Genomic DNA, 12,689 nt, shown 5'->3' on the forward strand with positions numbered 1-12,689 from the left:
ACGAACCCGGGGCGGGTTTGGCAGAGCCTCACTGTCCACCCGCTGATTCTCCAGTCCATTTCTGTTGCTGAAAGAGCGCTGTCATTACTGGCTGAGCCTTAAATATGCTGGGGGGGGGGGGGAGAACAGCTTTGAAAACCAGCGTTTGGCCTGTGAAATCCACTGCGGATATGGCTTCATCCCGAAGGATTCCGATAGCTCGCCCCATCCCCCAGCCCTCCCGGCTTCTCTTAGGCTAGTGCGTTTTTTTTTTCCGGTGACTTGAAAGGGAAAGCATGTGGCATTGATTACTAACCCATCCCCGGCGCCGCGGGGAGGGGGGGGGTCTGGCAGGTAGGGAGCAGGATGGGTGCTGGTGCTCCCGGCTGCGGGACCGCGGTCGCATCTCCCGTGCCAGCCAGGGGGGGATGGACCACAGGGGCTGCGCGGGCAACGGGCTTCTTTGGGAATGCATTTTCCCACCCGTGGAAGTGATGGGGTTTGGGTGCCCGTAGGGGAAAGCCGTTATTATCGCTGCACACCTCCCGGGCTGTGCCGGAGCGGAGACTCTGCTCCCTCCGCTTCCCAACTGGGAAAAGCCATGCGGCCGGGCACAGCGGGGATGGGATTTGGGTGCCCTTTGCCACCCAACGCAGAAGATTGCCGCCTGCCCAGGTGGGTCTGAAGGCAGTCCATAAGTAGCGTTTTCTCCCGGAAGCCCTCGACGTTAGTGACATACTGAGATTTCCAAAACCATCGTCGCTAATCTCCGAGATCATTAACATGACTTAACTGGAGAATTGCAGCCTCTCCCCCTATTCAGAGAAGTTATCTCCCCGCCGTCAAGAGATATGCAGAAGTTTAAATTCCTCCCGGGCGTTTAGCTGAGCTGTTGTCACTGGGCAGTCCAAGGGCACAATGTGTCATCGCCAAAATATTTAATGACAAAGAAGGAGCCTGATCTCTGACTGGCTCTTGAGGAGCCGCGGGGAGGAGAGCTGGAAAACACCTATGAGATCACCCATCTCGCTTTGCCGTTAGCGCAGCGTTGATCCACGTAGCCCATAGCACATGCCTTTTCCAGTCCTTTTTAGGTCACCCCAGGGATGGAATTTTATCACCGAGATCAGATAAACCTCCAGATAGCTCCAGCTCTCTTGCGCTCCGCTGGCTCCTCTCCCAATCAGGTGGAATTGCTCCGGAAAGCAAAAGTTTTACACGTAAACCAGCTTTAAATAGTTTTAACCCCCCCAGTAAGGTGCCTCAGTGGCTGTTACTGTACTCGGTAGAAATGTACTGTTTAAGGAACTTCTGTGCGCTAGCGATGAAATCAATATTAAAGCGTGCCTCGGTGTTTTATTTGTTGCTGCTGCGATACGAGGTAGTGAAAAAAGAGGGTCTGGAGGGGTCTGAATGAAACCCTGAACCAGATTTATGTGTGCGCCGCCGCTCCAGGCAGCACGGGCCGTTCCTTTTAGCGGAAAGTCTTCGTTTCAATATTAACATTTTATGCCGTATTTTGTGATCTCCACTAAATCCGAAGCTATCGTAAGAGCGGGGCTAGAGAGACTTCAAAGGCCGAGGCTGAAAGATCCCTTTGCGCTGATCGGCACTTCATAAACACAGGGAAAATCCTCAAGAAATTGCTAAAAACGTTGCCGGCATCAATTTCGCTGAAGGCAGAGTCGAAGTTTCTAAGTATTCCCTTGACTTAATCCATATGGTGTATGCTGCTCACATATGCCCACCACAGGTTCTATCTTGGGAGCTGGAGGTGTTCCTGGGATTTTATGGCAGGAACACGCAAAGGTCGCATGTATTGCTTTTGAAGCTCCGGGGGGAATTCATCACTGCATACTTGAGATATGTCTGTGTACTAATGAGATGATGCCTCCCTCGGCGGAGGTGAGATTGGTCAAGTAGACGTGGAATAAACCGGAGTCGGTGGAGTAACCCCGGGGAAGATGTGCTCAGTGGAGCAGAGGCTGCCGTGAGCGGCTGCTTGGCCACCCTGCAGCGCCGGGAGTCCTCGGCCGAGGCTACCTCCATCCCACCGCGTCCTTTCAGGGTTCGGGGACTCCCTTTTATCCCCCTCCGGGGGGTTGGCAGTCTCCGGGCAGAGCCTGTCCCTACACTGCTGCCACCCACCCAGGGGTGCCCGTCACCGTGGCCGGGCTCCATCCGCTGTGCAGGACACCCCCACCCACCCCCCCCCCCCCCCGGTATCTGTCATTTGAAGCTTTTCCGTTATTTTAATGACTTTGGGCACAATTCCCCGCTGTGCTGTGGTGGCAGAGGCACAGCCCCATTCCCCAGCGGTGCAGCCGGCCGGAGGCAGCCCTGCGATGGGGACCACCGCCCCCCCCATGCGGGGGATCCCAGGGCTGTCGTCCCCCCCCACGGGGATGCTCCCCCCGGGTCCCAGGATGCGCGGAGGTCTGTCCTTTTCGTAGTGGGACCTGTTCCCTTTAACCACCAGCCCCTCTTCCACCCTCCAAGTGGCTTTCCCCCAGCTCACAGCCATAAGGGACCGCTCGGGCGATATAACCCCACCGTGCCCCCGCGCCCGGGCTGGCCCCGCTTGCTGCTCATCGCTCGAGAAAGTGTAACCCATTAATAATTCAGGGTCTGTTTGTTTGGAAATCTTTTTTTTTTTTTTTTTTTTTTTTTCTTGTTTCGAAGAAATCCTGCCAGTTTGGAGCTGTATTATAACGCGTCTGCGCTGCAGCCCACAACGAACATCCGCGCGGAGCCCGAAATCTTTGTTCTCCGCCGAGGTGATAAGCGCATTGCACGAGTAATCATTTTGGCAGCAGAGCGGTTCGGTGCCCGGATAGAGAAACCGGCAAATCCTCCACCACTGGGTGGGATGTTACGAGCAAGAGATGAGTTTAATGGAGGTACCGATGTACAGCGTAGAAGTATCTCGGGGACAGATTTAGGGCTGGAAGCTGTTCTCAATTACAGCGCCGTTGATCTGGATTAACGCCATGGGTATCGACGGGAGGAGGACTCGCCTGAGCTGCCCGGAGGCAGGTGCCACGCTCGCGCTTGCTGGCGAGCTGTCGCTCCTAATGTAGGTGTCGATACCCCGACTTAATAAGCTGAAGCTTATTTAACTCCTTATATAAACAGATATTGCAGCCGCGCTGTGTTAACGTATAGATTAGCAGGGTTGGAAACCAGCGGGAGAAGCTTTAGACGTTTTGCCTCCACGTTTTTCAGCACAACGGGTTTTTATGTCAAGTCGTTGTTTTGCTATTTCCATAAATTCCTCGCGGTAATTGGCGGTAGTTTCCAGCAATATTCGGGCTTTTGCTGCTGGATGGAGCGAGGAGGCTTTCATCAGAAGTGCTCCAGGACAGCTCTGTCAGTGCCGAGCATCGCTGGAGAGAGACAGCAGCTTATAAAGTGGCTTCTGAACCATTTTGTCATCATCTTAAATTTGAGCAATAATTGATGTCGGTGGGTGGCAGAAAAGGTGATAATTGGTTCCTGTAAATCTTTTAAGTGCATTAGCAGGCTGCGTCAGTAACAAAATGTCTGGAAGTTTCGCTGCGGATGCTCAGCTCGCCCAGGTTGCGTGTCGGGGTTTGTTTTGTTGGTCACGCTTTACGTTAAAGGGGTCTTTATAAATAACATTGATAAACGATGAATGTACAATTGCTGCGTCTCCCAGGCCCTGTGTGCCCGCAGGTGATGGGGTGGAGGTGGTTGCGGGCGTCCCAGACGGTCTGGGCTGGTGGTCGGGTGGGTGTCCGTCATCCCCTGACCTTTGCCAAGGAGGTTTGGGACAGGACCCAGGATGCTCAGGGGAGCACCCGGCCTGGGGCAAGGGTGGCCGGTGTCGCCACGGGTGTCTTGAGAGTGTGGGTACTCAGCTCCCGGCCGTATTCAGAGGCGAATCGTGCTTCTTCCAAAGCGTCCTTCTGCACGGCGGTGCCTAAACTCCGTTTGAGCGTCCAGCCGGGGCTTTTTACCTTCGGCTCGCTTTCATTCTCCCGGCCTCCGAGGGGAGAAGCATCCTCGGCACAGCTTTGCGGAGGCAGGAGCCGAAGCGGGCGGGTTTGAAGGGATTCCCCCAGGGCGAACTGGAGGGACGGTGGGCTGGAAGGAGATCTCAGGAGCTCGTGGTCCCCATGCCGTGTGTGAGCACCACTGTCCCATCAGGGAGCCGGCATCCCTTCTCTCTCAGTTTTTCAAAGATGTTACGAGACAAGCCTACAGCATCTCACAAGTGCTTTTCTTTATTTTTTTATTTTATTAAAAAAAAAAAAAAAAACAAAACAAAGCAGTGATTCTGCCTGTTTAGATATATTTTTACTGAAAAATAGACTCCAAGATTTGTAGCTTGTGAATCAACTAATGGCACAGCCTGCAGTCCTGATGACTGTTTGTTCATGAGCTGTTTTATCTCCAGGTATCCTCCACGGGGTGAAAGGATTTATTGTTTCAGTAAATTGATTCTAGTGGAGCGCAGTTTAGTCAGAAATTGGTCTCCGTTTTGTGAAAGGTGGCTCTCCACCTATTTTTTTTTCTTCCTCGCGCAGTGAGTCGGCGCACACCACGACAAGGAGTAGCTGAGAATTCATTTAGCAGAAGAATATTGCTCCTTCATGCCACATAAATTGCGATATTACAGAAACAATTATAACGGAGAGCGGTGTTGTGTAAAGGAATGTGCCTGGTGGTTCTCCCAGACCCGGCACTGTGACTTCGGTGCCAGCCCAGCTCCTTTGGGTTCAAATATTTAAATTCTGTGTTTCAGCTGCGGTATGGGCAATTGCTCCGAAGTTTGGGGGAGCTGAGGTGCGTGGGGTTGGGGCGGGCGCCTCGGGGACCCCCCGGGGATAACGGGGATGGTGGGCGGCTGCGGAGCCGTGGGGATTGTGGCAGACCCCCACGGCAGAGATACAGGGAAGAGTTTTCCGCTGGGAGCAAAGTTCAAAAAGAAAGGCCGGGTTCCTACACGTTTTCTCTTCCTGAATCAGATCTGGAGACATCCTGTAGTGCATCATCATCTGATCCCAAGCACAAATCCAGGCTCGGCAGGGAATGGATCAAGAGCAGCCCTGGGGAGAAGGACCTGGGGGTGCTGATTGACGAGAAGCTCAACATGAGCCAGCAGTGTGCGATCGCAGCCCAGGCGGCCAACCGTATCCTGGGCTGCATCAGAAGAAGTGTGGCCAGCAGGTCAAAGGAGGGGATTCTGCCCCTCTACTCCACTCTCGGGAGACCCCACCTGGAGTACTGCATCCGGCTCGGGAGTCCCCAACATAGGAAGGACACGGAGCTGTCGGAGCGGGGCCAGAGGAGGCCCCGGAGATGCTGGGAGGGCTGGAGCCCCTCTGCTGGGAGGACAGGCTGGGAGAGGTGGGGGGGTCAGCCTGGAGAAGAGAAGGCTCCGGGGAGACCTCAGAGCCCCTTCCAGTGCCTAAAGGGGCTCCAGGAGAGCTGGGGAGGGACTTTTTACAAGGGAACGTAGTGATAGGATGAGGGGGAATGGCATCAAACTGGAAGAGGGCAGGTTCAGATTCAATATTGGGAAGAAATTTTTAATTTTAGGGGTGCTGAGCCCCTGGCGCAGGTTGCCCAGAGAAGTTGTTGAGGCCCCATCCCTGGAGGTGTTCAAGGCCGGGTTGGACGGGGCTGGGAGCGACCTGGGCTGGGGGGAGGTGGCCCTGCCCAGGGCAGGGGGGTGGAACTCAGTGATCTTCAAGGTCCCTTCCAAACTAAACCGCTCAATGATTCTATGATCTGGCACCTCTTCTCCTCCTCCATTTCTGAAGGAAAGTCCCCTTTCTTCTCCAGGAGATGCTTCCTTTGGCTGGGTACATGCTGCCCTGCCAGCACCCTGCTCTGGAACGGGAGAGGAGAGCTCTTCTCTGGTTGGGATGCGGTGGGAGGCAGTGCTCCCTGGGATTTGGGTTGCATGTTACGGGAATTACTACAGCAGGAGCCCCTTGTGCTGGCCAGGCAAGGAGCGAGGGGAGGAGGAGTTCATTGCAATGTTTAACCCTATAACCTGGCCCAAGGGCAGATGTAATGGATAAACCTTTAAATTGTTGTACCGCATGGCTTGAGTTGCACGTTATAGGTATTACTATAGTAGGAACCAATGGAGGACCTTCCAAGAAGCAGTACAAGTGCAGCGGTGACTTGACCTATGCTGGCTTTGGTGCCCAGTAACTCCCCGCAATGCACCACCTCTCCTGTCCTGAGTAACCACCACGACAGATGGAGCCCAAAGTCATGCACTAAATGAACTCAGTGGACATATGGTGGACATTTGTGGACATTTTATGGACATTTACAGACATTTTACAGACATACCACAGAGGTGGTCCAGAGACTAAGGGAACGATATCTGTGTATTATATCAAAGGATGGGAATTGGGGTGGTGGTTAATGAGGATGTATCGGATAGCGTGACATAAACGGTATGGAATAAAGGGTGGAGAATGTCATGGTTTCAGCTGGGTTAGAGTTGACTTTCTTACTAGCAGCTGGTACAGTGCTACGTTTTGGGTTTGGGATGAGAACGGTGTTGATGGCACACTGGTGGTTTTGGTTGTTGCTAAGCTGTCAGGAGCTTTTCTGCTCCTCACACCGCCCCACCAGCGAGTGGGCTCAGGGGGGGCACAAGAAGTTGGGAGGGGCCACAGCCGGGAGAGCTGACCCCAACTGACCCAGGGGATGGGTAGAGTCCACAGTGCCAGTGATGGTCTCAAGCATGACTTACTCCCTGGGTGTCGCTGGATTTCTTCATTGTACCCAAGATCGGTATCTGGGTCTTTGCTCTTCCTTCCCTGGGGACAATAACAGTGTCACTTGTGCGTGTACACAGGGAGTGTTTTGGTGGAGTATTTTGGGTTTTGCTATTTAGCTGGCCACGATCAATACAGATAGCTTTTTCGCAGCCAAAAAGATGACAATTTTATGAATGGAGTTTAATAGCACAAACTTTATATGATGCAGAAGGAGATAAATGGAGCACAAATGGAAAAAGCACTTCACCCCCAGGCCCCATTGTTTAGTGTTTCATAAGCGATTAATCGCTTCATCCCCATCAAGTGCAATTGTCAATTCAATAAGCTCCGAGGTATTCTGAATGGCGCTTGGCAAACAAATTCCTAATGTAATTACATCTAAATGGAGTGTGAGAGCGCGCGCGTGTGTGCGCGGGAAGGAGGGAGAGATCTATATTTTTCGATGTAGCGGTATAAGGACTACATTGCACGTGGGCCGATACGGAAACGCCGCGGGGGGGGCTGGTCCTGCTCCGGTGTGAGAGTTTTGGGATCAGCAGGGACTTTCTCCCGGGGGTTAAGCTGGTGATGGCAGAGCATCGCTGCGGCTGGAAAGTGCAGGAGGTGGGATGGGAGCCGGTTCTTTCCACTCGAGGTGAAACGGGAATGGTGGCGATGCCAGCGCGATCCCGACCCCGCGGGCAGGTCGGGGTCATGATTCCTGTGGAAACCCCCCTCCCTTTCCTTCCTGGCGCTGCCTGCAGCTGCCGGCTCTCTGCCTGCCCCCTCCCCTCAGCACGGGGCGGCTCTGGAAAGCGCGTGGGGAAAAGTACCAAAAGTACCGGGAACCCTTCAATGATCATTTTGCTTTTCAGGAGAGCGGAGCCTGAAATGTTGGGAGAAAGGGAGCGACTCCAGGCCGGCACTCCGGTGTCCGGGATCACGGTCATGGATGCGGACTTGAAACACTGACCGAGAGCAGTATATTCTTGCTGGGCTTGTTTAACGCTGGCGTGAAGTCATGGCTTGCGGCTCTCTAAGTGCAATTCGGGTAGGGTGTTTATAAAGGGCCACCATTAAGGCAAAAATAATGCTCTGGCTTTGTCTGTAACCCGCTCCCCTGCCTTGTCGCATCCGACCGGCGCGATGCCGAGAGCAAACCGGCGGCTCCGTCCCAGCTGCGGCGCGCGGGGGCGGGCTGTGCTGTGCCGGCGCGGGATGCTTCCCATCGCTGAGCCCCGGCGGCCCTGGGCAGCCTGTGCCAGCCCGGGGCTCCGCGGAGATCCAGTGCCGGGGCTGCTCCGTCATAAAACAGGTATCGTCAGGTTCCTCGGCGTGTTGCGGCGCAGCGGCCCGAGCCCTTGGAAGGGCCGCGATAGGGAACAGTGTTGTCTGTTTTAGATGGTATCTCAGACTCGACACAGACGCGTAAAATGCCAGGCTGGATGTTTGCAGAGACTTGTCAAGCCGAGGGAAACGGTGCCAATGGGAAACATTGGGGGAGAGCTTAAAAAGGCAGACAATGGTATGTTTGCTTGCCGAGCTCGCCTACGGGTTGCTTTCCCCCTTGACAGAGTTTTTCAGCCGGTCCGTGGCCGGCGGGGGAAGGTGCAGCCTCCGCTGGCATCATCCAGCTGGAGAGACTACGTGTCCCATCCCTCCCCATCCCTGGGGGCCTCTCGGTGACCCCCAGGGCTCAGCCCGGGACAGGGATGTCACACTGTGGCTCAAGACATGCCCAGGATAGCAAATTTCTCACTGGACATTTAAAGAATAACTGCTTCATATTAGTACTTCCTCAAGTCCTTTTTTTCCTCCTTCTCTGCTCATAAATGAGATTTTTTCCTCCCGTTGCCTTGCAGCAAGGAAGGTGGACAGCAGCGCGGGTCGGGCTTCTCCGCTCTCTGGTGCTTTCTGGAGCATCCTGGCCATCATCACGGATAATATAGGCAAATAAAATGCAAAAATTAAATGTTTTGTGTCGCATCCTGCTGGTGTCTCCGTCCGCACCTCTGGACCTTCCCCAGGGCTGAAACAGTGCTCACGGGGAGACGGGATACAGCGGGGGCTTAACTCTGCCTTTTACCCCTCGCGGAGAACCTCACTCCTGCTGCTGACGGGTTGTTGGGTTTTTTTTTTCCATCTTTTTTCCACCTTACCTGGAGTGACCTCGCGTTGCGTTTGTGACACCGGGATCTTTGCGTGCGGGCGAGCGGCGGTGCCTTTGGGAGCAGCGCTCAGCGTGGCACCGCTCCGGTGCTGCCGAGCTCCTGGCCGGCAGCGTCTCCCCCGTCAGGGCGGCCGCGCATCCCGCTGCTGGAGGTTGCTGCTCTGAAAAAGCCTCTCCTGGTTATTGGACTCGTATTCCTGGTTGTCGCTCTGGAGGAGCCTCTGGTAAAGCACCTCTGCCCCTTCTTTCCACTAAGGCTCCTGGTAGAGGGGGAACAACACACAACACGGCAGTGTCTGACCTTCTGATTCCACTTAACCCAACCGGGGAAAAAAAAATACCTTGTTTGTCCTCAATTTCGGCATTTGGCTTCACTTTTACAGTTCCATTTAATTAGCTTTAAAAGGGTCGATTTTCAGTCTTAACAATTAAAGCATTGACTGTGTGTTGCCAGAGCTTGTCTGAGCCCTCGCTGCAGAAAGCATCTTTGCAAAACTTGTCTCCTCGAACATTTAAACTGTCAGACCTAATTATCCGCATTGCTTCAGCTGAATGGGTTTCTTTCCTCTCAGCCAGCAGCAATATTTCGTTACTGTCTATGAAACATAAACCGCATCCCGAGTTAGAAGCAGCCGTTTTACCGAATCGCCGCTCGTACCCTCGCCGTGGATTTTTTTGCCTCTCGAGTTGCAATCTAAAATGCTCAGCCCTTCGCAAAACGTTCCCCGAAGGTGGATGGGCTCCTGCGCCGGAGCCGCCTCAGTGTCCTCCTCTGCCTTCTGCCTTGCAGAAAAGCCCGAGCTGGATGAGATCACCCTGGAGCGAGTGCTGGAGGAGCTGGAGACCATGTGCTACGAGAACATGAACATCGCCATCGAAACGGAGGAGGGCTTGGGCATCGAGTACGACGAGGACGTGGTGTGCGACGTCTGCCGCTCGCCGGAGGGAGAGGACGGCAACGAGATGGTCTTCTGCGACAAGTGCAACGTCTGCGTGCACCAGGTGAGCCCCCGCGGCCGGGGAGGGCGGCGGGTTTGGGCCGGCCGCACCTCACGCTGCGATTCCCTCCTCGGGGTTCCCGCCATCCCCACCGCCCCCCTTCCCCTGAGCTGCTGTACGCCCCCGTTCAGCTTTTCTGGTGGGTTCCCGGCATGTCTCCGGCAGAGTGAGCGTAGCAAGTGGGGTGTGGGGCAGCTGGCAGCCAGCAAAGTTCCTTTTCTTACTTTTTTAGTAAGAAACTCTTCATAAGAGCCCAGAGAAATACACAACCAGAGGTTGAAACCCGCTTCTTGCGAGCTTGCTTTGCCCCCTCCTCCTTATCCTCTGGTCTCTGTGATAGTTTAGTTTGTGCCTCCTCTTCCATTAAAGTGCTCATTCTTCTTTCTCTGCCCCATTTTTCTGTATTAAGCTGCAGCCGTGGGACCTGTAACGCCCAGGGCTGACCAGCACCGTGTGTGGGACTGGCTGGGAGGGATGGGGGGCCGCAGCCCTGCCCTCGCCGGAGGGGTGGGCTCGCCTGGACCTCCAGTGTCCTCCACAGCATTATACTGGGAGTAGAAGGACCTCCCAGCTCCGTGAGCACCATTGCACACCGCAGGGCGCCCCTGTCCCAGGTTCCCTGCTGCACGAGCGTAGGAGTTCCAGTTTTATTTTGCCGCCTGGAGGAAAATAATTTTATTTTTAGAATTGAATGCGATTGCTTCAAGCCCTTGCTGGGGGTGGGGGGTGGGGGTCTGCGGGCTCCTGCGCTTGGGGAAACCTTGACGAGGAGAAGGCAGCCCTGCGAGGGTCGCCCCGCGTCCCACGTGGGTGCGGGGAGGTTTTGCTGGTGGTGCTTCGAGGGGAAGCGCCGTGTGGCGCTGGGATGGTGGTGGCAGCTCCTGGGCTTCACCCTCTCTGCGAAGGGTTTGGTTTTTTGGTTGTTTTTTTTTTTTTTTTCCTCTGAAGAGAGCCATTTGCTCATCTTTTGGGCAGCTTTTCCATCAGCGCTTCCTGGAGGTGGGAGAGCGTTGGAGATATCTATAGTTGCGGGAGGTGGGCGTTTTGAATGGTTTCCATCAGTGAATCAGATTCCATGAAATACCGGGACGATTCAGGGTTGGGGTTTGGGTTTGGGGGTTTTTTTTTGTGTGTGTTGGGGTTTTTTTTAACAAGCCCAAGTGTCAATGTCAGGCCGTGAGCTGACCCGTGGCAGCAGGCGGGGGCTCAGGGGGAGGGAGGTCAGCGTGCCCGGGGCCGCCGTGGGGATGGACCGACCCCGGCTGTGCCCCCCGCGGGCCCTGGCGCCCCGCGCGCTCCGCTTTCGGCAGCGACCCCGCTGCTGGGAGCAGAGCGGTGCTGCAGGAGGGGATGCGGTGGGCTGGATTTCAAGGCTGTTGAAGGAAAAGGGGAGATTTTCCGTTGTTTTCAGGGAGCGGAGTCCAGCCCTAAGCCCGATGCCAACCTGTGATTTAATCTCTGCCCTCATTTACGCCCTAAGCCACAAAGTCCAGAGCCACAGCGCCGGGTGGTACATGGCATGGTGTAACCCCGTGCCTTTGCCAGTCCCACATTTGTAATTTATCGGGGACGGTGCTTTCCTGGGGGCATCTGGGTGCCGAAGGATGCCTCGTCCTCCTGCATCCCAGCGGGACGGCGCAGAGGCAGGGTTGTGCCCAGACACACGTCGGTGGGTTATGGTGCCAGAAGGTTATCGTTGTAATCATCTCATCTGCATAACATGAACCACGAGGCTTGCTGTTAATTAATTCCTACGAAGCGTAGCTTTTGGGAAACACATGCAATCTTCATTTTGAAATTCTCAGCAAGGAGGAGGAATCTTCCCCCCCCCCTCTGCTGCTAAATCGTTGTGGTTCATCGCTCTCGCGGTGGTAACGCCGCACTCCTCTTTAGCAGGGGAATGATCCATCTCCAGCTTCCAGCCACCGCCCCGTGGTCCTGTCATTACCGAATCCCCATTCCCGGGTGTGGGGACACAGCCGAGCCCTCCCTCTCTTACGTGGACCACACCAAGCTTTTCTGTGGCTCAGCATCCTCCCCGTTGGTTTTTTTTTTTGGCATCCCCTTTTCGGTGACGTTGCACCCGTGACAGGCGCAGCAATAAAAATAGCTGCTCCGCTCCTACTCAGCATTGCTCTGGCTCCGTGTTCCCGGAGCACCTTCTGGCTGGTGCTGGACTGGGAGAGCGTTTAGCTGATAAACCACCTCGTTTCCAGAGCTGCTCCTTGTCCGGGACAGAAACCCTGTAGTATTTGCTCCTCAGAGCAGAATTGCACCTTCAGCTGCTCTAAAACCTCTCGGAATAAATAACTGAGAGCCAAGACTCTGCTAGAGATGCACACCTGGTTCATAATTCCTGTTTTCCTGCAGATTTGGGGACCAGTCTGCCAGTTTATTCTCCTGGTAGTACACACCAGGCTGATTTTTTGTCCGGTACTAAATCAGATGTTTTATAAAACTCTGTTACGGGAATGATTTATCTGTCAGATTTGGAGGCGCTGTGAAACACAGTTAAGTCTCTCTGAACCATGTAGACTCACGGCAATGATACTACCTCCCTTAATTCCTTATTATCCCAATAATCTGTTCACGAAGTGGCTTTTTCCCCTTGGAAATCACTATCAGAGTTGGTTTGTGCTTGGGGGCAACCTAAAGCCGTGTTATAAAGTCGGTTCTGGGCCAGGAAAGACTGAGGATGCGCTTTTCCCACGCTCACGCGGCTCCGCGTCCCCCCTCTGCCCCTGTCCCCACCTGCAGCACTGTCACTCGCGGTGACGGTGACCTGCATCGGC

The 12,689-nt window shown here is 54.5% G+C and overlaps 1 protein-coding gene across 6 annotated transcripts in view; it reads left to right on the top strand.

The window, feature by feature from the left end:
• Positions 1-12,689, top strand: part of JADE2 (jade family PHD finger 2) — an 87,394-nt gene that overhangs the window by 49,638 nt on the left and 25,067 nt on the right. For all 6 annotated transcript variants that reach the window (XM_082489726.1, XM_082489722.1, XM_082489723.1 and 3 more), the window contains exon 6: positions 9,689-9,900. In XM_082489726.1, coding sequence (XP_082345852.1) covers positions 9,689-9,900 — 212 coding nt within the window. The remainder of the gene's footprint in view (positions 1-9,688; positions 9,901-12,689) is intronic.

Source organism: Vanellus vanellus (genome assembly GCF_965231255.1).
Source record: "Vanellus vanellus genome assembly, chromosome: 13".
Lineage (NCBI taxonomy): Eukaryota > Metazoa > Chordata > Aves > Charadriiformes > Charadriidae > Vanellus > Vanellus vanellus.